We start from the raw sequence: 23,799 nt of genomic DNA on the forward strand, positions 1-23,799 counted from the left end.
TTTCCCATGAGAGCCATTATATTTTTCTCCTGTCAGCCTGATGCTGGAGAAAAAAGAGAACTGGCAGATGTGGTGTTTTTCATCTAGTTTGCTTCGTAGTTAAAAAGTGCATTAACTGTTAGGCACAGAATATTATTTATAATAACTCTTCACTGCCATTAACAACTTTAAAGAAACTTGGTTTAAATATTGCCAATGCAAATGGATAATATATTTTATTTCCTCCCATTATGAAACTATAGAGACCTTTATTTTATACTGTTTTTTAGGTCATTACAATAACTATTTTCAGGAGTCTGCAGCAAATAGGATTATTTAAAATACGTTTTTTACAGACAATTCCAGTGGTTCTTTCAATATGTTCTGTTTCAACTCCTGGTTTAGTTATATGTAGTTTACAGCCTCATTTACTTTAATGTGCTACTTGAATAACATAATCATAGCTATAACTATGGTATAGGGCCATAAGGTACATGCACCTCTAATGTTTTTTGACTATTTAAATGGCTTGTTCATAAGCGTTCCTTTAATAATAATGGCAAACCTTCTAGTAGCTGGATGTCAGAATATGGTGAGTCATTCAAATGGGTTTCTTTTCCATCTAAAATGTGGACGATGTGGCATGAAAATCAAAGTTAACATTGCTTTTATATTTGCTGCATATTCGAATCGGTAGAAGATTTTTACTGTGAATACACCTCCACTGACTTGTTTTGTGTGCGGTTATGTAAGCTTCCTAACGTATTTGTCTTTTCCTTTTCTTCTCAAACAAGATGTGATTTTCATCAAGAAAGGTCAACGGAGTATGTATCAGAGAAGAATATTTATGTATCCACCTAGGATAAAACCTACTTGTATACATCAGAAGGCATTGTGTATTGATAGCTTTATGGGGTATATTAGCACCTTCTTAGTCATGATCTCAGATCTCCCTGTAAGAGTTTGAAAAAAAAAAAAATGTTTATTGTTCCAGGCTCTTCGGTGTAACGGGAAACTGTGCTGCCTGTAGTAAGCTCATCCCTGCCTTTGAGATGGTGATGCGTGCCAAGGACAATGTTTACCACCTGGACTGCTTTGCATGTCAGCTTTGTAATCAGAGGTAAGCAGATTTCATTCTGGTGTCTGGAAAAATGGTAAACCTCGCTTTGCTATTATTTATTTAATAGGCGGGAATTGTATTTTTTACTTAAAGCAGTTAATCTCGGCATTTTTGTTTTCTGCAAATATTCACTTGGTGCCAGAAACAAACCGCTGGGGGAAAAGGTCTGAAAACTACCTGAAGGAAAAGCATCATCTAACAGGATGTGATAGAAAATGAAGATACCACTATAAACTTTAGTTTTCTTATTATGCATTCTTTCTTGTGTTTGTCTTTTTAAATTTTTTTTTTTTCAACTTTTATTTATTTTTGGGACAGAGAGAGACAGAGCATGAACGGGGGAGGGGCAGAGAGAGAGGGAGACACAGAATCGGAAACAGGCTCCAGGCTCCGAGCCATCAGCCCAGAGCCTGACGCGGGGCTCGAACCCACGGATCGCGAGATCGTGACCTGGCTGAAGTCGGACGCTTAACCGACTGCGCCACCCAGGCGCCCCATGTTTGTCTTTTTAAAAAGTCGGTTTAAAATATCTTTAAATTTTACTTTAAAATTTTAAAAATATCCTTAAATTTGTCTTTCTTTTTTTTAAAGTAAGCTTAAAATCTTTACTTTTTTGTACTGTGAGCAAACACATGTGCACTGAGGCAAATAAATATACAGGGATTTGTAGGACGTAGTGTATCTTCAGCTTAGTTTTCATATTTATAGTTGCCCTATCTCTTGATTTCTTATCTTGAATTTTAACCTTGTTTTAGATGTACTTTTTAAATTACTTTAAGTCTCTTTGGGAATGAGGCCAAATATAGCTTATAATTAAATACTTATCAGCATTGGACAGGCATCATAGGAAAATGGGAAGAGTGTTGCACAACAAGTCTAGAAACCCGAATTCTAGTCTGGACTTTGCCCCTAACAAGATGTATGTCCATATGTCAACCATTTGAGCTCTCTCGACCTCAGTTTTTTCTCATTTACAACATAAGGGAGCTGGATTAGTCAATCTCAGAGAATTCTTTCATCTCAAAGTATTATCACTTTATCCCATTTGTCCTTATTGAAAGCTATAACTTTTATTTCCAGTGGGAACTATATACTATTGATACCTTTTTAAAGAGAAATGCAGAGGATATTAGAATATGCAACTGCACATATCATTAAAACACATTTAAAAAATTAGCACACTTAATAGATTTTAATGAAAATAAATTCAATGTGAGTGTGAAAACACCTGGATATAGTATATAATCAGGACACATTAGTTGCATCAAGTTCTCAGTTACAGTAATTTGCCCCGCTTTACTGTTTTCACTGCAACATCTTCCTATGAATGAGGCCCTGTATATCCCAGAAAGAACCCAATGTTTACAGTGCAAACAGGATTCAAATTCTAGCCCCATCCTATATCAGCTTTGTCATCTTGAGTATGTTACTTAACCTCTGAGATTGGTTTCCACACCCTGAAAACAGAGGCACTCATATCTATCTTGCACATTTTGAAAATTCAATGAAATTACTTATATTAAATAGCAGGAACACAAATGGTTCTAAAAAAAGTAGCTCTTGTACCTTGATATTTATAATTTACTTTTACCAAATAATATTCCATTAACTTGGTTTTTACCCAAAAGATATATCTCAGTGATACCTCCTGCTAGATGCAGATGTTCAGAGAGGTACCCAATATACCTTGCAATATATAATTTATCCAGGAAATAATTCAAGAGGTCACCTTACAACACCTGGAGTCTTCCCAGCAAGTTTTTGGAACTAAAGCAGGTTAATTCAGTCTATGGTGACATTTAGCCAGAAAAAAATTGGCAAATATGTGCGTAAGGATATAGGTACATGAGCACAAATATCCACACATTGATACAGATACATTTACATGCATGTGTACCTATATGTGTATATATCTTAAAGGTGTATTAGTAGTAAATTTAGAATACTTCTGTTTACTTCTGCTATTGATGCACTAACACATCCAGTAACAATACAGTTACCTTTATGCAATAATAACATTTACTGCTTTTCTACTTACAAAAGGTTCCATATTCATAGTAGAAATTTTGGAAAATAGAAGGAGATAAAGAATCATATTGTCCCATGTCTCACTATTCTAAAAGAAGGTATTTTAATATTTAGATGTTGCTAGCCACATGTTTTCTAATGCATATATGACAAATGACAAATGATATGCAGCATATATTTTATAATATATCCACAGTTGAGCTGCTTAAAGGAGAACAGGGAAGAATCCTAATGTTTGATATTTGGACTTTTTAAATTTAATATAGTATGCTCGTTTACTTGCCCTTAGAAATTCTTTTAAGATATTTTAAGCTTTCTTGTGTCCAGTTTTATGTATAGAGCTTCATATATATAAATTAGTCTTCTATCATCAGACGTGTAAGCTATTTCTTCACATTTTTATATCATCAATATTATCAACATAATATGGATTTTATAATCAGACAATATTCAAGTCTGTGTTAGGATAAATTCACAGGAGCATAATTAATTGGACAAACTATATAACTGTTTAAAGGCTTATGTGATATATTGTTAAAATGCTCTCTAGAAAAGTTGTACCAATTATTCTTATACCAGAAATGTAAAAGCTATGTATTCCCTTACATTCACTCTAACGTTGGGAATTATTATTTAAAAAGAAATCCTTGTCACCTTGAGTGATGAGAGATGGTGTCCCATTATAATTTTTAATTAGTATTTATTTGATTACTAGTGGCCCTTGGATAGTTCTTCTTTTAGGGAACTGCCTGTTTATGCCCTTTGTCCATTTTTCTATTAGGGCAGGCCACCCTATTTTATCCATGTTCTACACAGAAAATTAAAACATCATTCAAGTGCTAAACCCTGCCTAAATTCTATTATGATGCAAAGTAATTGTAGGTTGTTAATGCTATTTACAAATCATATATCAATTTTATTTCACCATTGAAATAAAAAGTTGCATTCACAATTAGGTCTATCTCCTCAGTAGAACTCAGTCAAGTAAGACAAACACTCCTAAATTTTGACTCTAAAACTGTTCACATTCTTATTGCTGCAAAATACTATTCTAGTATCATTATTAAAGTACCTAATATATTTCTGTGTTCGCTTCATTTATTACATGCCATAATGGGACTGCATATCTTTAGTGCTGGTTATGCACAATTAGCACTTAGTTATTGTCTTGTCACTTCAGCCCCTACAAGACAAACTTCTTTAATGCAAGAAGTCAGCTAATCTTCATCAGTCAAGCAAAGCAGGCAAATTTTGTTACTCTGAATACAGAAGGTTTTCAATATAGGAGATTTTCTTTTTACTTTGACATTTGCTGGGGGAATCCTCTCCAATAAAGCCATATGCCACACAAGCCTATACTTTCAGGAGCCAAATCATTATTATAGCCTTGCACCTTTTCAAGTGAAACACAAAGCAAATAGGTAATTTATAGGCACTTTCCCTTAAGCAAACTTTATTGACATCTGAAATTGTGGTATTAGAAATGCTTATGAATTTTATTTAGCAGTCATTTTAGCTTAACTTTTAAATCAAAATATCATTAAGATCTAAAGCATTGCTGAATGTTTTCAAAACAGTAGTAAAAATAACTTTTCAGGATTGGTTGTTTCTTGAACATACCCATCTTTGCCCTTTTTAGAGAGGTATGGTTAAAGATGTGAATCCTGAATTAAAAATCTAATTTTTTTTCTATTTTAAGGGAAGCAGAGGAATGCTATTTTGAGCATCTTATATGATAACTTGACTCTCATTCAGAATTGGAAAATTTGGTGTAATAAGTTAATTTCTTAAAGGTGATAAAGCCCTTCCTCCTTAGACAATTCTATAAAACTAAGCGATGGTTTTATAAGAAAAGAAAAAAAACATGTTAATGAAATGGCCTCAGATATGTAGAATTGTGTAACACTAAAGAACAAAAGCACTGTGCTAGGCTCTGGAAAGAGAGGTGAATAAAATCTAGTTTCTGTCTTAGGGATATTCGGAGCTATGGCAGAGACAGGACATCAAAGAGTCACAGAAGAGTGTAATCGATGCTAAACAGATCTATACCGAGGGAAGAGAGGTCTGTCCTTCTTGAAGTCTTAGAGAAGCATCAAAGTGTTGATGTGCTGGGTTTAAAAAAAAAAACCTCCCTTGGACTGGGTGGAATGTAGGAATCGTGTCTGGTGGGGGTTGGGGAAGAGGAGGAAGCCAAGGAGCAGTGAGAAAAGGGTTTCCCAGACAGATGGAGCATCATGCAAGGCATGGGAGTGTGAAAGCATTTAATGTGTGCAGGAAATGAAAAGTACTCAGTGTGCTCAGAGATTACAGGGGAGTTTGGTAGGGATATGGAGAAGTAGGGAATGGCGTGCAGACCAGAAGGAGATGAACTTGTAAAGGGAGGAAGTCAATGAATGAAAGTCAAAATGAATACAAACTTAAATGCTCTATCTAAAATACCTTTGTTATCTAAAGCTATTCGGTTCTGGAATAAATCTGTCTTAACCAGTATTTACTGACCACCCACCTCAAGTGGTAGCACAATTTATGGTGGTATTTCAAGGGATTCAAAAGAAATACAGCTCATGGCCACTTACCTCAGCACTGCAGGCCAGTTTGGAAAACTTGTTACGCATTCATAAGAAAATTTGAAATGCCAAAGTAAATGATATGCCAATAAATAAGTGCTCTGGGAAGGATCACAATGAGTTGACATGGCCAGGGAATATTGATGGAGGGAAGGGAAACTGAAGAATTTTTAGAATTTAAATAGATGGTAAAAAGGGAGAAATAGTCCTGGCTAAAGAATGGCTTAAGCAAAGGTGAAAAGATTATCATTGGCAAATAATAATGATAGAATTCTTCTTTTTTTTTTTAATTTTTTTAAAGTTTTTCTTTTTCTTTTTGAGAGAAAGAGAGCGATCGGGGGAGAGGTAAAAAGAGAGGGAGACAGAATCCCAAGCAGGCTCTGTGCTGTCAGCTCAGAGCCTGATGCAGGGCTTGAACCCATGAACCATGAGATCATGACCTGAGAAAAGATCAAGAGTTGGACACTTAACCAACTGAGCCACCCAGGCACCCTTGAGAGCAGAATTCTTATATAGTGGTGATCATACACCAGACACTGTTCCGTTTCACCTGTGCTCATTCAATATTCAATATAATTAGGTACTGTTACTAGCCTCATTTTACAGATGAGGTAACTGAAGTATGGAAAATTTAAGTAACTTGCCCAAGAAAACACAGATAGAAAGTGGTAGCCTCAAAATCTGAACCCAGCCAGTCTGGTTTTAGTCTTCAGACTCAGAGCTGATATGCGGGTCCTGGACTGTTCCAAGAGGGGTATTTTATTTTCTGACTAAGCAGATATAAATGGGAATAGATAGAGTGAAGTTAAAGTAAGGTAGGCTTTGAATAATTTATAGCAGGATTTGGGATGTGAGTAGTGTAAGTTGGTGCAGAAAAGATGATTAGGAATGAAGTATATGATACCAACTGGAGAGTCATTGGGAAAAGACAGTAAATGGGTGCACAGTGTATAGTGGTGAGATGATCGGTATATAATCAGCATCTCTTCCTGAAAACAAAGTACAGGATTAAAATCTCCATCTTTAGTAACTGAGGATGCCAAATAGAAAATAGAGACATTTGAAATAATGCCCCCCCCCCCCCGACTCTTTTGAAAGTATTGTGGAGATGGGAACTAATTATAATTGACAGCCACTAACCTCAGGGTTAAAATATGATAACTAAGTTAACATTTTCATTCTTAGAAAGGATGTTAAAAGGATGTTACAAATGGAGGCTTCTTTGCAGAGGCTTTTGATAACCTGCTTAAAACTACTCTAAGCCCCATATTTTATAAAGGTGTTTTATTAGTTATATTTATTTTCTGTACTCCTCAAATCTCTAAGACCATATGAGTTCAATTAGAGTCACTCCAAAATATCTGGAAATTAAATCTGTTATTAACTCCAAAACATCAAGATTAAATGGCATAGTAATATGATTGGGCATCTTTTTATTCCTTAACATACTTTTTTTTTTTTTTTAATGAAGGCAAAATTAATTGAGCTGACTATACCATAAGCAATTAGGATTAGATTACAAGGAAGATTATCAGCTTATTTTCAGGAATTTTAGCCTGACCTATTAATATACTTACAGTATCCTCTGGCCATCACTGCTTCTATAATATTTTTTTCTGCCAGTGCTAAATCTCATAAGGAGCTCATAACAGTAGAAATTAGCTTTTCTTACAAAATCACAGCTATAGATTATTTGGTTAAGCATCTAACATCTGCATTGCTGTTTCTGCAATTTCTTCATGTTTATATGTGGAGCATTTTAAAGGAGTATACCAAACCTAATTACAAAGCAGTTATAATCTGCTTTAACCATAGCCTTCAAAATGTTTTAAGTTATATGGGGAAGTGTGACATTTCTTACCCATGTTCTGTTTTGTCTTGACCTTTAAGTATAAATTGAAATGCACACAAGATGTACTTTATCCAGTTGACAACATTAGTAACAAAATATTTTAGATAGGAATACTTTAGATAAATCCCATTTATGTTACCAATATCTCATTGAATGGTAGGCAGATGTTTTTTAAAGTTATACAAAGGAATATTAACAATACAAAAAACCTGTATTAACTTTCTGGGCTAATGCTTTATTGCCTCCATGTGTTGAGCCCAAAGAGCTCAGAACCCCTTTCCTTCCTCTATCATACACATTATAGCTATCGAGCCTTGAGCAGATTTTTTTTAATTCTTGGAGGAAGCCTTAGGTTTTTCATCTGAAAAAGGCAATAATAATATTTACTTTCTCAGTTGAACATAAATAAATGTAATCATAAACATAAATAAATATATATATATATATAGGAGGTGGCTATAGCACTATATATATATTATATATATAGCACTATATATATAATATATATATATATATAGGAGGTGGCTATAATAATTATCTACACTCCAAACATCGAGGTGAAGCTTTACATACTTCATTTGTACTATTTAACACAAACTTATAAAAGATACATTTATATTAAAGATAGGAAAGGGGCACCTGGGTGGCTTAGTCAGTTGAGCATCCGGCTTCAGCTCAGGTCATAATCTGCGGTCCGTGGATTCGAGCCCTACATCAGGCTCTGTGCTGACAGCTTGGTGCCTGGAGCCTGCTTCGGATTCTGTGTCTCCCTCTCTCTCTTTCTGCCCCTTCCCTGCTCTCACTTGGTCTCTCTCTCTGTCTCTCTCAAAAATAAACATTAAAAAAAATTTTTAAATATAAGAAAAAATGACGTTTCATCTTCAATATCATAAGCGGAAGGTTGGGATTTGAACCCTATTCATTACAATATGCCACTTTGCCTCTCATATACTTCTTAATTTAACATCCCTACAATCCAGTGATGTAGCTGTTTTATATTACCTACACAGAACTGACTCCAAGAAAATATGAAATGTACCCTATAAGTTGCACTGGGTAGGTGATAGCATCAGGGCTCAGGACTAGATCCCCAGGCTCTTGGTTCAATGCTTTTCTTATTATAATTACCCTGAATTTATTAATCTATAAACAAAAATTATTAAATTTCAATACTTCTGAAGGTAAGAATGACATATCTTTAGATGACAAAAAAAAAGTTTTTATTTGGGATGCCCAGCTGACTCAGTCGGTAGAGCATGTGACTCTTGATCTCTGGGTTGTGAGTTCAAGCCCCAAGTTAGACATAGAACTTAATTTTAAAAAACATGGGTTTTTTTTGTTTTTTTTTTTTTGATGGTGAATAGAATTGGGGGACTTGTTAGAAAATTAAAGCAGAATTTTAGACAATATGGAGTTGAAAGAGTATTTCCAATTCAGTTGGTTTTTAGAGAAAAAAAAAGAATTCAGTAATATCAGCTAGAACACAAGAGCATTTGTTGAATTTATTTATTTTTATGTGCTCTTTTATTATTAGTTTATTAGTTCAAATTAATTTCAACAGTAATATATATTGAAAGTTTTGAACAGTAATCGAATATATCCTACATGCTATTTAATGTAATCTCACATAAAAGATAAGTATCTAATTTGGCTAATTCTGTCCAACAAAAGAAATATGTCCTTTTATTCAACATATCTTAATGATTAGGATAATCATTACGAGTCTACAAAAACTCGTTTCTTCAAACAGCACTTTTTAAGCACAATATTTAAAGGTTATAGTTTGCAACTGATAAAAAAGAAGATATACTTAAGGTTCAAACTCGAATGTTCATTGTATCCAATAGCCTTGGCCACAAACTCCAGGATTTCAAGATCAGTGCTTAGTCTGTACTTTCAATCAACATCATCAGCAGGCAGTAATCCTGGGGAAAAAAAAAAAGTAAATTCCACAAATAAACAGACCAATCTTCCTTTAAGAGGAAAGCTAATTCTTTTCAATCTACTTTTTTTATTACACTATTTTCCCCTCTATCTACTTAGCTAGAATAAGGATAAATTTCCAAAGCTACCCAGTTGGAAAATAAATAGGTTCACTGTTTGTCTAGCATTCCAATCTTTGCAAATGTAAATCAGTCCAACTGCTCCTCATTTAAACCTTCAACTTCACAAAACATTAAAGGGTTGCTTTCACTACACAATTTAATCTATCCACTAAGATTTCTGCTTGAACATCATTCGAAATTGACTATCTGATAAAGAGAGACCACTATCAAAGGTCAGTGGGGTCAACTTGTATAATTACAAGTAGTTTTACTGGGTCAACTCTACTAGACACTGCTGTTTGAAGGTTAAATTGTTACAATTAAAAATATATACAGATCTCCCCAGAGTTACTTTATTGTTAAATGTACTGGAAACAGCACAAGCATTTATTTCTGACCTTAATTGTGTCCAAAGTGTCACCACTGGGAAATTATACAAAAACAGCACTTATTAAAAACATTACAATCTTGCACATTAAACAATGCTTTATAGAATAAAATACATAATTAGCTACTGGAAACTAGTTTATTTATCACATCAATATTAAGAAGTTCATTCAGGTTACTCCCTTTGGTTTAATTGGAAGTGCTCTAAGCAATGACATTTAATATTTCATAGTTGGTGAACTTGCCACAAACAAAAGAATATGGCCCAGCATCAGAGTCTGATGCTAAAACAACTTTTACTTCAGAACAATCACTTCCAAATTACTAGAATTTAATCACATTTTAATAACAGAGTAGAGGGAAGCTTTAAATGGGAAGCTTTAAAATGGGCTGCTTTCTAATTGTTTGATACATTTTAATGCCTTTTACCTTTTTTTAATAAAGTGAATAAATGGCCAGTGATGAAATCTTCCATAATCACTCCAGTGAAATATTATCATTCTTTTTTTATTTTAATGACTGTAAATATAGATCATTTTTTTTTCTTTCCAAAGTGGCAATAAAAATCACCTCTGCCGCCCAAGGTATTTTCCTCATTTTTCCTTTGCTTTTTATATATAAATGTAGGATTTCAAATTTTGTATGTAATGTTTCATTAAATGACTGACATGGTTTAGTTTCGACAATAAAGGCAATTTTCTAAACCAAGCTTTCAAATTCAGGGAATTACTGTGTGAAATTATTATTGGGGAAAGAAATCTTCAAATCTATGGATCTGAAATTATCTTAACGCATTTTATTTTTTAAAATATTTTCAGATTTTGTGTTGGAGACAAATTTTTCCTAAAGAATAACATGATCCTTTGCCAGACGGACTACGAGGAAGGTTTAATGAAAGAAGGTTATGCCCCCCAGGTTCGCTGATCTATCAACATCACCCCATTAAGAATACAAAGCACTACATTCTTTTATCTTTTTTGCTCCACGTGTATATAAGAATTGACACAGGAACCTACTGAATAGCGTAGATATAGGAAAGCAGGATGGTTATATGGAATAAAAGGCGGACTGCATCTGTATGTAGTGAAATTGCCCCAGTTCAGAGTTGAATGTTTATTATTAAAGAAAAAAGTAATGTACATATTGCTGGATTTTTTTGCTTGCTATTCGTTTTTGTGTCACTTGGCATGAGATGTTTATTTTCGACTATTGTATATAATGTATTGTAATATTTGAAGCACAAATGTAATACAGTTTTATTGTGTTACCATTTGTGTTCTGTTTGCTTCTTTGTATTGTTGCATTTAGTACAATCAGTGTTTAAACTTACTGTATATTTATGCTTTCTGTATCTACCAGCTATTTTAAATGAGCTGTAACTTTCTAGTAAAGAATTGAAGAGCAAATCTCTCACTAATGATACACATATAGATAAAGCAAGTCTATCAACATTAAAATACTAAAAAAAAATGAAGACACCCACAAAGCATTTTAGCAACATCCAATATTATTGCCACTATGATTTAGAGTCTATCAGTGTTCTCATTATAACCCCCTATTTTCAGGGGGTTAAAGATCAGCTTTAAAAAATGCATAAAAATTTCATCTTAAAGCACTTTCATTTTATACCAACGTGAAAAGTGCCATTTTTAGAATAACTTTAAAGCTTAGCAGTTATCCTTTTAATATACTTTTTTTTTTTTTTTTTTTTTTTTTTTTTTTTTTTTTTTTGCTGTGCTCTTTATCTACACAATGGCCAATGGCTTTGTTTTATTTATTTTTTTTCAGCCATTTACCCCTTATGTAAACTAGTGCCTTTGGGTATCATATAAAATTTTTCCAAAGGGTTACTTTAAAAAAAGTGTTACACCACTATTTTTTTTTGTGAGATAATTTTAAAATGATAAATTTCTTGTACAAATTTTGCCCAGATTTCTCCATAAGAGCTAAGGGTTTAATAACTTTATGGCTTGATAAATTTCTGGCACTGAAAGAATTTGAGTGCAAACCTACTGAAACCATGAGAATGCACATCGAAGTTATGATGATATTTGAGAAGGTTACTTTTGATCAGAGCAACATAGCGCTCACAGAATTTTCTAGAAGAGAAACAAAGGGATTGTTAAAAAGCTGAGGACTGGTGATTATATATTTTTCTGCATTTACCTGACACTTATTTTAATGTTCAAACATGAAGACTTTAAAAGTTTGACGTGTCTTACTCATGCTTTTCTTTAAGTAGTTACTGGCTCAGAATATATCACACTTAAGGCTGAAATCTGCCATTCCATTTTTCAAAGATGAAAAATTATTCCCTTACCAACATGATAGCTGATAAAGAAGAAAGCTTTCTAGAAACAAATTATGGAGACTGATTATTTAAATTACAATTAAGGGAATAAAAATAAGACTATGATCCCTTCTCCTGGGTTGCTGACACTTTGCTACTTTGCTTCTGCTCCCTGGAATAGAACAACTTTTCAGCAAACCGAATTCCACACAGGCACAGTGAAGCATATTTTTATTAGAGCAAATTTAGTGCTATGGATTTTCTTTTTTCTCTACTTTTTTCTTAATCACTTGTATAGGAAACAATATTTCCCAGTGTTATTTGCATACATATTTTGTCCTGCCAATATATGCATTGCCGATGAAAATTAAATGTGATACTTGGATTCTTGGTTTGGGGCCAAAATATTAAACTGAAAATAATGCTGGTGTGGATTTTAGTTGTTTAAAAAAAAAACAAAGCTTTATTATGAACCTGCATGTGAATCTGGTTATTGCCTCTCATTTTTAAGAAAATGGTTCTGTGAAAAGTGAATGATATGTATTTTTACAAATACTTCATGGTTAAGAGTGTTCAAGTCACATGTCCCCCAGATGTGAGATATACTGAAAAAAAAAAGAATTGCAGAAATAGCTATTTGGGGCCCACAGAATAACTATTATTTTAGCCTTAGAGCCTTACATTTGTTTCATGATAAGACTTGCATAGCCAAAACCACAATCAAAATCAAACAAATGGGGGGGGGGAGGGGCAGAGGGATATGTGAAAAGTGGTTTTCTTAAGCAGCCCTGCTAGTCCCCATTAAGAGGTGTCTGAAATTCATGTGGATGTAAAATTTTAATTGCCAGTATCTTTTTCAAATGATCTTTTTTAGGTTTAAATGGTTTTGCATATGTTTATCAATATGTTAAAATACTTGTAAATTGGGAACAAACTTCTCTAAGCTTCAGGAAGCTGTTCAGTTATCCTTGCCACCCAAAGACCAAACAAGTTTTTATTGCCTTTTCTTTTCCTAAATCTTTCGGGAATTAATTCTTATGCTTTTTACTACAAACAAAATTATTCACCTGGATTAAAGATTAAGGCCTTAATCTCTTTAGATTATCTTTAATCTCCACGAAATTGTGAAACCAGACAGAAATGGGTCATTTTATAGCTAATTGCCCATAAATAGTAGCATTTTTGACCTGAAGTACTAAGCTAATTGTCTTGACTACGCAAAGTCCCTGAATTGTTGTCAACTCACCTCTTTGTGTTGTGTGGCCTTGATGTCACTTAGCTCATCATCTGGCGCCTCCAGTAGGACACCTCCAAAGGAGCTTTGATTTCTCAAGCAAGCTCCCTTCCTAACCTGCGTCTCCCAGCGGCTGCCTGCGATGAAGGACCAGGCACCTCCACTCCACCAGAGTGCTGGCTGAGTTTAAAAGCTGACCTGTGTTTGTAATTTCACTTTCATCTTGCTTAATAAATATCTGCTGGATTCTTTCATTCACTTTTTTTTAATATTTGGATTTATGTTTTTAATAAAAGGGGTCTTATACTATTTGATTGCGCTTAATTGGCAAAAGCCAAGATACTATCTAGAAAGCAGATGTGGAGTCCATTAAAAAAAAAAAAATAAAGTGTGTAAGCACATTTACTTTCAAAAGGTAAATCATAACCTGAAGCATAGACAAAGTACCTCAGATGCTTTCTCCAAATGTTGTATTTAGGATCTCTGAGCTAGGTAGTTTATTGCTATTTACTTTTGTGGGGAAAATAAAATTTAAAAATGAAGGTAGCAATTGCTGGGTGTAATTTGGTACATTTATGCAAACTTCAAGTGATCTTCCTGAAAGCCATGGTGTTGCTGTTGTCAGACTAAATTTCAAATTTCCTATTTTGTGTATAATGAATTAAAACAAAACAAAACTAAAGAAAAACTCAACTAAATCCTACATCTTCAAGGAAGAGATGTTGTGCCTTAAATGAAACAGGGTACTGAAAATTATATCTGTAGTAAAACATACCAGGCACAAGTGGTTTCCTTTTAACTATCACTTTAGGCAAGCCGCTCTCAGAGTAGTCACTTAAACAATTTCATAGAAATGATACAGGCCAAACATGTTTAACATTCACGTCAGTAAGTTGCAAAAACAATCTGCATGTTCGTTGTAATAGGCCATTAGCGCAGAATACAATTTTAGCAAAAGCCTTTTGATTACTACTTTTTCTTAAAAACACCATTATAGATATTTCTTAAATGTGATTGTAATGCAAGTTAAGGTAACAGAGAGCAAAACATTAATATAGCCATTATTTCGATTGACATTTATTGAGTATCTACTCTATGACAGGCCTTGACCTGAGCATTCAGCCTCCTATTGGGCTGACTTAGGACCCTTCATACATCAGAAAACTTCAGGGTATCTTTGCACTGGTTTATACTCATCTCAAACCTCCTGATAATGAACACACAAAAGCGAATACCGTCTACCTATTCAGCATGTCATTGGTATGAAGGCCCCAGAAAATATCTCAAGTAATCAATGTGTTCAGAGAATTATCTCACACAAATTACTCATTAACTCAATAGCACATAATAAAAAAGAACATCAATTAATTAATGAGTCACCCTCAGATCACTATGATTACAATGGAGCTCTGTTGAAACAGCAGTTATAAATGGAGTTGCCTCTCTTTATTCATTGTTTGCAATTGGCCCATTGTTTGGCTGAAACCAGTGTCATATTTAACACATGCCTGTAGGTAATTGTGTGATTAGTATCATAAATGAAGAATTCAGAAAGTGTACTGCTTCTCAGACCTTATAAATGATGGGAAAAATAAAGGCAGCTCTCACTTGTACTATAGCTTCCGTTGAGGCCAAGCCATTAGACGGGTATTATCTATCTAAAAGTTGTACGTTTACATTTAAAAGACTTACATGTTGAGATGCTAAGACATGTAAAAGTAAAATTTTAAATGCTTTAAAATACACTTAATTTCAGTAACTTTTTACAAAGACTGAAATATGCATGACCAGTTTTGTAAAAGTTGTGGTACCCTAAACGGACATTTTAGTTTTTTTTTTGGGGGGGGAAGCATTCAGGAGGGTGTGTAGAGATTGACAGCAATAGGGGAAGAGATTATAAGAGATACCAAATATTACATACAAAGTCACCAACTAAAGTTTCCCAACTATCTTGGTAAATGCCATTCCATTAAGCTTATAGAATAATTATAACAGTTCCCTTAGGTAAGTAAGAAACATCTGTTGGTAACACATAGCAGGTGTTAACAATTACACATACTGAAATTTTTAAAAACATTTTTAATTAAAAGAATTCTGTTTTCTGAAAAGAAAGATATGTTAAATTCAAAGATCCTCCTGTTTTGAGCGTGCAGACCACGTAATGCACAAAACTGTAAAGCCCAAATCATCTTGGATCAACTAGGTTTTGTGTTTGGTTCAGATCACTGCAATCAAAAGTGAATTGGAATTCATTGCATTTTTCACACAATTGGTATTCTGGGCTGAGGAGCTGAACACTCATGAAATTGGTATAGGAGAGCTGATTACAGAATATTTTGGCTTTATGGGCAAGGTGCTTGACATTAATTGTACCAAATTTGATGAACACAGTACAAAGATAAATGAGAACAAGAAACATTCAGAAAATAGATTATCCAAATCTTGTTTTAACCCTACTTCTGCAGAAGACTTAAAATCACCTAAAACAGTCCATATGTAACATTATATGACTCATCTTCAATAGCTTTTAATAGTAGCTAACATTCACAGCACACTTACCATGTATCAGGCAGTTTTCTGCGCCAAGTAATTTCCACAACACCCTTGTAACATAGATACCATGGACCTCAATTTTACAGATTTTAAATAAAAACAGGAGAGTTTGGGCGCCTGGGTGGCTTGGTCGGTTAAGCGTCCGACTTCGGCTATGGTCATGATCTCATGGTCCGTGAGTTCGAGCCCCGCGTCGGGCTCTGTGCTGACAGCTCAGAGCCTGGAGCCTGCTTCAGATTCTGTGTCTCCCTCTCTCTCTGCCCCTCCCCCATTCATGCTCTGTCTCTCTCTGTCTCAAAAAATAAACGTTAAAAAAAATTAAAAAAAAAAAAAAAAAAAACAGGAGAGTTTGCTTAACTTGCCCAAGGTTGTATAGCTTGTAAATAGATTTAAATAGGTTTTCTGGCTCTTGGGCTTAACCACTCACTATACATCTCTTGCAGGGTTGTCATGATCACCACCACCATCATCATCATCATCGTCATATCACCATTAATATTATTTTCTAGTCAAGAACTGGAAAGTTACCTGTGCTTGGTTGAAAATTACAAATATTTCAGACTTAGTCTCATCATTAAAAATGAAAAGTGGGAATAAGAGTGATATTTTCCTAGATGCATCTGGTTTAGAGCTTTTTCTTTCTACCACACAATGAAAGAATGTATCTGAGTCACAAAGCTATGATAGTTAAAATAGGAGATCCCTGGTGTAGGAGGATCAGGAACAGGAGATAGCATAGACTTGAGAGTAACTCAAAGTAGAAAGCCTCAATTTTCGACATCAGGATAAATATGGGGAGTTGAAGCTAGACCAGTCTCAGAAGTCAATATAATAAAATCAGTATGTTATTTGTCTTTGATATTTTATAAGTTGATAAGAATAGTATTATGTGTCAAGCTATGTGCTCACTGGTCTAAAATACACAAGCTATACAGGACCCTGGCTCTAGGTCAGCTGCCAAATACCTAAGGGACTCTTTAATCTCAGAATTACAATGGCAAGCCAGGCTAAAGCAATAGTGGGCAAAGCCGTCATCTTTAACATAGACCAGACCAAAATGCAATTGTTTACAACCTCATATTACCACAGAAAAATTTCCAAGATGTTCTTCCTTTACCGCCTCAGCTGCTTGCCACTATCACTACAGCATCACTTCCAGATTTGGGGGTCCTTGTGAACCTAAATCATTCTGGATTAAGTCATCTTAAAGGGAACTTTCACCCCACGAGAGTGTTTCTGTATTTTCGGTATATTAGTACTTAAACTGAAGGGCTTAGCGTGGGGATAGTCATGGAGGAACATGGCCAAAAGAGCTGCGTAAACAATGTGATTTTCCTCAATCTAGAAGGCACAGTGGAAGCCCCAGGAATTTTTAGGTGCATGGTAGCATAGACTAATTACAACATGACGTGATAAAATATTGCTAAGAACATCAAGGTTTTCACAGCCCAAGTTTGGTGGAGCTGCTAGGTTGTCTGAAATTCAATCTTGACCTAGAATTTCTGTATTCTTCTCAGAGTATGCTTAATTTACTGTGAATAGTAGCGAGGACTGGAAGACACATAAACCACATCTGAGGCAGTAATTGGTACATGAAAAGAAAATATGATAGAAAAATAAAATATGGGAGAAAATGTTGCCTGGAAAGAGCCAGGTCACTTCATAAAAAAAGTCTTTGAGCACCTACTATGTGTGTAGCATCATACTAGGCATGCCTAGATTTTTTCTGCCCGTGAAATTTTGGTGTGTGAAATATACTGTTCACTGCTATTTATTCTTTGTTTAATGCCCAATTTGTTAAACATACAACCCTAACAAATGCAATTTCTCTAAACATTTGTACACCATTTAAACAGCTAATAAACCAAAACTTGTAAATGTAATAAATCAGATCCAACCATTTAAACATTGATTAGAAACTTAATTTTTCTAAACATTTCAATAAAATCCCATCTAATGAGCTTGAAGTATTTTAAAACCACACAGAAATTCTCACAATGAGTTAAAACATTTTTTTAAAAAGGCTTAAAGCTGGGGCACCTGGGTAACTCAGTTGGTTAAGCATCCAACTTTGGCTCAGGTCATGATCTCACTGTTCTTCAGTTTGATCCCCACATCAGGCTCTGTGCTGACAGCTCGGAGCTCAGAGTCTTGAGCCTGCTTCAGATTCAGTCTCTCCCTCTCTCTCTGCCCCTCCTCCGCTAGTGTGAGTGTGCACGCACGTTCTCGCTCTCTCTCAAAAATAAATGTTAAAAAATTAAAATAATAAAAAGGCTTAAAGCTGTAACAAAATTACTGATTTGAATTAATATTTCTAGATTTTGTTTCGTATCTTCCCGAGACTACCTTAATAGTAAGTAATTCCTTTCAAAAAATAGAGGATATTGTCTCAACTCATTGAGGTTACAGGTGATGTGGTGTTGACTACATGAATGTTGGATGGGGCATGAAAATGAGCAGCTCTGCCGGAAATGATTCAAACTTGAGCCAATGCTTATCAAGTCGGCCAAGTTGGCCAATAATTTCATAATCATGCTTTTCTTGTTTTACATCAATGGAACCTTTTTTAAGTCCAAGTCTTTCAAATAGGTGATAATTTCCTATAACTCAATGCTTCTCCCCAATGGATGTGGGTTAGCATTATTGGAAACTTGTGTGTATGTCATTTTACATCTCATTATAAGTTATAGGATCATATAGAGATTTTTATCTACCAAGAAATAAGGAATTGAATCTATGTAGTCAAATTTCCTATAAGGACATTTGACTAATCCTCTGTCTTGTGTAAATTATTGGACACTCTTTTGAACTGATTATAATGCATTACCACCTGTGTTGATTAGTATTTTGCATTTTTGGTATGGCTTTATTTACAATTCTCTACACTTAATTCTTCTCCACTTAGAAGATAGAAACAAAACAAATTGACATTGTGTAAATGTGTATACATTCAGTAGAAGAAACAGGCCAAATATAGCATTATATTTAGTTTTTTAATATTATAACTATACTGTATAATTTACTGTATAACTTTTCCCTTTTTGAATTCAGTCATAAACTCATGGATTTTGTAGATTCAAATGCATTGTGGGTGAATTCAGTAATAGGTTATATTTCGTGTGTGTGTGTGTGTGTGTGTGTGTGGTTTTTACCACAGGTGTCAATCAAGAAACTTTGTTTTGAAAGACACTACCTTAGAAAACGAGAAAGCCAAAAATAAAGGACTTGAGAGAAATGCAGAGTGCAGCACAAGGTGAGCACAAGGTGAACTGTTCCAGAAAAGGGTACTCAACCTGAAAATTACAGAGGCCAAATAACCGTAAAAGCAACAGTAACAGAAATCACTTAGAGAAAGAATATCAGTATAGTACATTAGCTGGACATTGAAAAGAAGAGAAAAAAGAAACAGAAGAGTAAGTCAAGAGCTGAGACCATGACTTAACAACCCATATCTGGGAGGGCTTACCTCACTCTTCGTTAGATATTTGACAAGACCATATTTGTGCCACATTGCTATCATTGGGTTTATGCAGACCTTTATTACTTTTAGGTAAACATGATTATTGTTTACCAGCAAACAGTTTTCTTAGTCATAATTAACCTCTTAATTTTTGTTTCCATTTAAGAAATTTAGTCCATCAGGGCACATTAGAAAAGACCTCACAATAGACATTTAAATACAGTTTTCTAAAAAAAAAAAATTTAATGTTTATTTGTTTTTGAGAGACAGAGACACACACACCGAGCATGAGAAGGGGAGGGTCAGAGAGAGAGGGAGAAACAGAATCGGAAGCAGGCTCCAGGCTCCAAGCTGCAGGAGCACAGAGCCCAATGTGGTACTTGAACTCACAAACCGCGAGATCGTGACCTGAGCAGAAGTTAGATGTTTAATCGACTGAGCCACTCAGGTGCCCCCATTTAAATTCAGTCTTAAAGAACCATTGAAAGATGGAAGGAATGTTGATGTTTTTACAGAGATCACCCTTAATTTAAGTTCACTAAGCAACTAGTTTCATGATGACTCATCTAGCTAGTAGGCAATAGAAAGCCACCAAAGATCTTCAAAAAATAGATGGCATAAGAAATATCAGAGTTCTGGGGCGCCTGGGTGGCTCAGTCGGTTGAGCGTCCGACTTCAGCTCAGGTCACGATCTCGTGGTCCGTGAGTTTGAGCCCCGCGTCGGGCTCTGGGCTGATGGCTCAGAGCCTGGAGCCTGTTTCCGATTCTGTGTCTCCCTCTCTCTCTGCCCCTCCCCCGTTCATGCTCTGTCTCTCTCTGTCCCAAAAATAAATAAACGTTGAAAAAAAATTTTTTTTTAATAAAAAAAAAAGAAATATCAGAGTTCAAGAAGTTGGAATCAAACTGAAATGTACAGGGTGGACTAGGGAGGAACAAGAGGGGATGCTGGTGGTTCAGTCAAGAGGCCTTTGTAAAAACCAAGGAAAGAGATGAGCACTTACACGGTATAGTGATTGGAGAGTAAAACGAGGGGGGAAAGCAAGGGAAAGAGGCAAATTTTACTAAATATGACAGCTGACTAGATGTGAAAGGAACAATGGAGAAGAGTCAAATGTGACTCTGAGACTTGGGGATTTTTACCCTAAATTTTTATAGTTAATGTAGCAAACAGACCTACAAAAGAGAGAATAAGGAGGAGTGTATGCTCTCTGATGAATCTTTGAATATCAGGAACACTGTATTTTGTGTGAAAGTGCAGAGTTTTATTCCTGCATCAAAAATTTTGGGGGGCTTTGGGCTTTGGGGCACCTGGGTGTCTCAGTCAGTTAAGTGTCTGACTTCAGCTCACATCATGATCTCACGGTTCGTGGATTTGAGCCCTGTATCAGACTCTGTGTTGACCGCTCAGAGCCTGGAGTCTGCTTCAGGATCTCTCTCTCTCTCTCTCTCTCTCTCTCTCTCTCTCTCTCTCTGCCCCTGCCCCACTCATGCTCTGTTTCTCTCTCACAAATGAATAAACTTAAAAAAAATTCTTTGGGTTTTAGGGAAAAAAGGAACTCAATACTGTGGGTTAGTGTGGCAGATCTTGCTAGTTTTCCACACAGCATCTGTATTCTCCCTCCATTCTTGCTAACAGCATATGGGGCAGTGAGGTGCTGAAGCAAAAACATGCATGTCACAGCTTCTCTTGCATCCAGGGATGGCCATTGGACACAGCTCTGGTCAGTGGAATACAAAAATTAGTCAATGGAAGATTTCTGGGCAATTCTGGGCTTTCCTGATAGTCACACTACTCCTTCCCCCTTATTGTTTCCCTTTTCTTTCTGCCTGGAACTCAAATGGGAGCTAGAAGTGGACCAAAGTATAGATAACTGAGAAGATGAAATTGCAAATTTAAAAGTTTCTGGGCAGTGTTGAATTTGCGGAGCCACCAATGGGGAACAGATGTGAGCAGACTTGAACTTCAACTGTCCCGCTTACTTCTGGACACCTTGTCACTGTAGTTGGGTTATTTCTTGTCATCACTGTGCTTGGGTTTCTGTTACATGCAGTCAAAAACAATCCCTAACTGGTATATACTTGTTTTTAGAAGCTTGGGAAATGTTATGATTTCAGTCTCAGCCTGATTCAGGGAAGGGAAATTTTGCCCTGAGTTTATAAGACCCAACATGATTTTATTCCTTCTCTCTCCAATTCAGGTCCTTCCTGTCACATAACAACCCATAATCCTCTGACAAGAGAAGCAAGAAGGTAGTTTCTAGTGTTTGTGTCTTATTTTACTTCTGATCTTATGAAGCCCCCAAACTCTACCCTGACTTTTGAAGTAAAGTTAGGATTCCTATTAGAATATTACAACGTATCTACTTTTACATGTGGCCAGTGGGGAAGGCTGAGTTCTTATTAGACTGTCATAAAATACTATAGGCAGAAGGATGCAAAGGAAATAGCAAAGATATTTTCAAATAATTAGTGGGAACTACAGAGAAATCCAAAAGAAAGCCATTGTGCAAATGTCAGGCCACTCAAGGTATTTCACCTTGAAGAGACAATGTCAGGTCCCTGCTTTGGATATAAAGGAAGATTTGAAAGTCTTTCTGCCAGTCCCAAAATCCTATCTGAAGATGATTCCTAATCTATGAAGTTGCTCTCTTGTTTTCAGAAAAGTAGGAAAAACAAAGACAATATTTACATACAATTTATACAAATATATTTACTCAAAAATCGTTCTTTAATGAAATATTTACCTTTCTTACTTTGCTGGGGGCATACAAGTAGCATTTCCTTTATGAAAACATGGTGATGGTAGATAATAGGCTTTGTTTTTTTATTATCTCAAATATAAACTGTCTTGTGCTTCATCTTGTTTTCACTGTTAACATATATGTATATATTTAAGTATGAATACACAAATTTGTGAAATCTGTTAACTTTGTTTTATTTTGCTATGGATCCAAAATCTGGTTTTAACCTTGTGCTCCTCAAATAAAAATTATCCATTTTATAATTACCTTCCAAACTAATCTTATGCTTAACCCTGCCTAGATTCCAAGTGCTACAGATTCCTCTGTCAACAGAACAGTGAACTTAATACTCTACTATTTTCCAAGGCATCAACTCAAGAGTACGTCTTTCCAGTTCCTTTTCCTTCCTCCCCATGCTTCTAGGAACACGTATTCAACACTTTCCATGTGGCAATCATTGTGTGACATTCTGGAGCATGGAGAGGAAAGTGGAGGAGAGGAAGAAGGAAAGAAATGCAAAGGTTCCAGGATTTACAAGACATCCTTTGTTCTCAAGTAGCTCCCACTCCTTTGGGGAAGGGAGGGAGAACAACTCCATAGCAGTGTGATGTTATTGTTAGAGAATGGACAAGATAATGTGGGAACAGAGAAAGGAGTGCCTAATTTTGAGAGTAGGAGCCATAATGTCTGAGAAAAAGCAGCCGAGTCTTAAGAAGTAGAGGTGCTTCCAGTGGATTACGGAAAGGAGGGAAAGCTATTCCAGGCATCTACAAAGACCTCAAGGTATGAGAAATTCTAGTGGGTTAAAGAAACGGCAATTGGCACTTCAAGGGGCTACAGATTAAAATCTAATGGTGAAGGGCCTTGTCCCTATAGACCAGTGTAGGATAGCGGTCTCCAAATCTATACAGCTTTAAAAATATAGTTGTGTGTGTACATATGTATGTGTGTGTATATCAGATTTTCCAACTCAGTAGGTATGTTCTCATGCCCTATGATCTATGCATTTAAAAAACTCCATAGTAATGTTCATGATTCATCAGGTGTGGCTATCACTGCCACAGAAGATTAGGAGCCAGGGGAAGGCATGATCAGATTTACATTTTAGGACATTCAATCTGGTGGTTTTATGAAAGCTCAAGTGGAGGCAGCTGGGACTATAAGATGGGGACCAGCTGATGCAGTTAAAAAGAATGAGATTTAAAAAGCAATAGTGTACAGCTGGGGAGAAGGTACACTTACTTCAAAGACACTTCAGAGATAGTAAGGAGGGGGGGTGGTAGTTTGTTGGGAACGAAGATGAGTTTTAGACTCAACGCTTTTGAATTGCCTTAGAATAGAACTCAGAAATACAAGCATTTACACTTTAAAAAAGAATTCATGATGAGAAACCTGAAGAAATAAAGTTTTATGCACCTGGGTGGTAAAGGTAGTACCTGAACTCTTGAAGTCATATTACTTAGACAACCTACTGAAATCAGAAAGCAAATCCTACCTTCTCAAGTGTAAAAATCTCATTTAAAATATTAAATTCCATCTGAAG

The 23,799-nt window shown here is 35.4% G+C and overlaps 1 protein-coding gene across 7 annotated transcripts in view; it reads left to right on the plus strand.

The window, feature by feature from the left end:
- The window catches only part of LMO3 (LIM domain only 3), a 215,084-nt gene extending 201,328 nt beyond the window's left edge, over nucleotides 1–13,756 (plus strand). For all 7 annotated transcript variants that reach the window (XM_086713990.1, XM_086713992.1, XM_086713989.1 and 4 more), the window contains 2 exons: nucleotides 974–1,099; nucleotides 10,797–13,756. In XM_086713990.1, coding sequence (XP_086570116.1) covers nucleotides 974–1,099; nucleotides 10,797–10,902 — 232 coding nt within the window. In that variant the 3' untranslated portion in view covers nucleotides 10,903–13,756. The remainder of the gene's footprint in view (nucleotides 1–973; nucleotides 1,100–10,796) is intronic.
- Nucleotides 13,757–23,799: the final 10,043 nt, after the last annotated feature.

This window comes from Puma concolor, chromosome B4, assembly GCF_028749965.1.
Source record: "Puma concolor isolate L17-30 chromosome B4, mPumCon1.1.hap2, whole genome shotgun sequence".
NCBI lineage: Eukaryota > Metazoa > Chordata > Mammalia > Carnivora > Felidae > Puma > Puma concolor.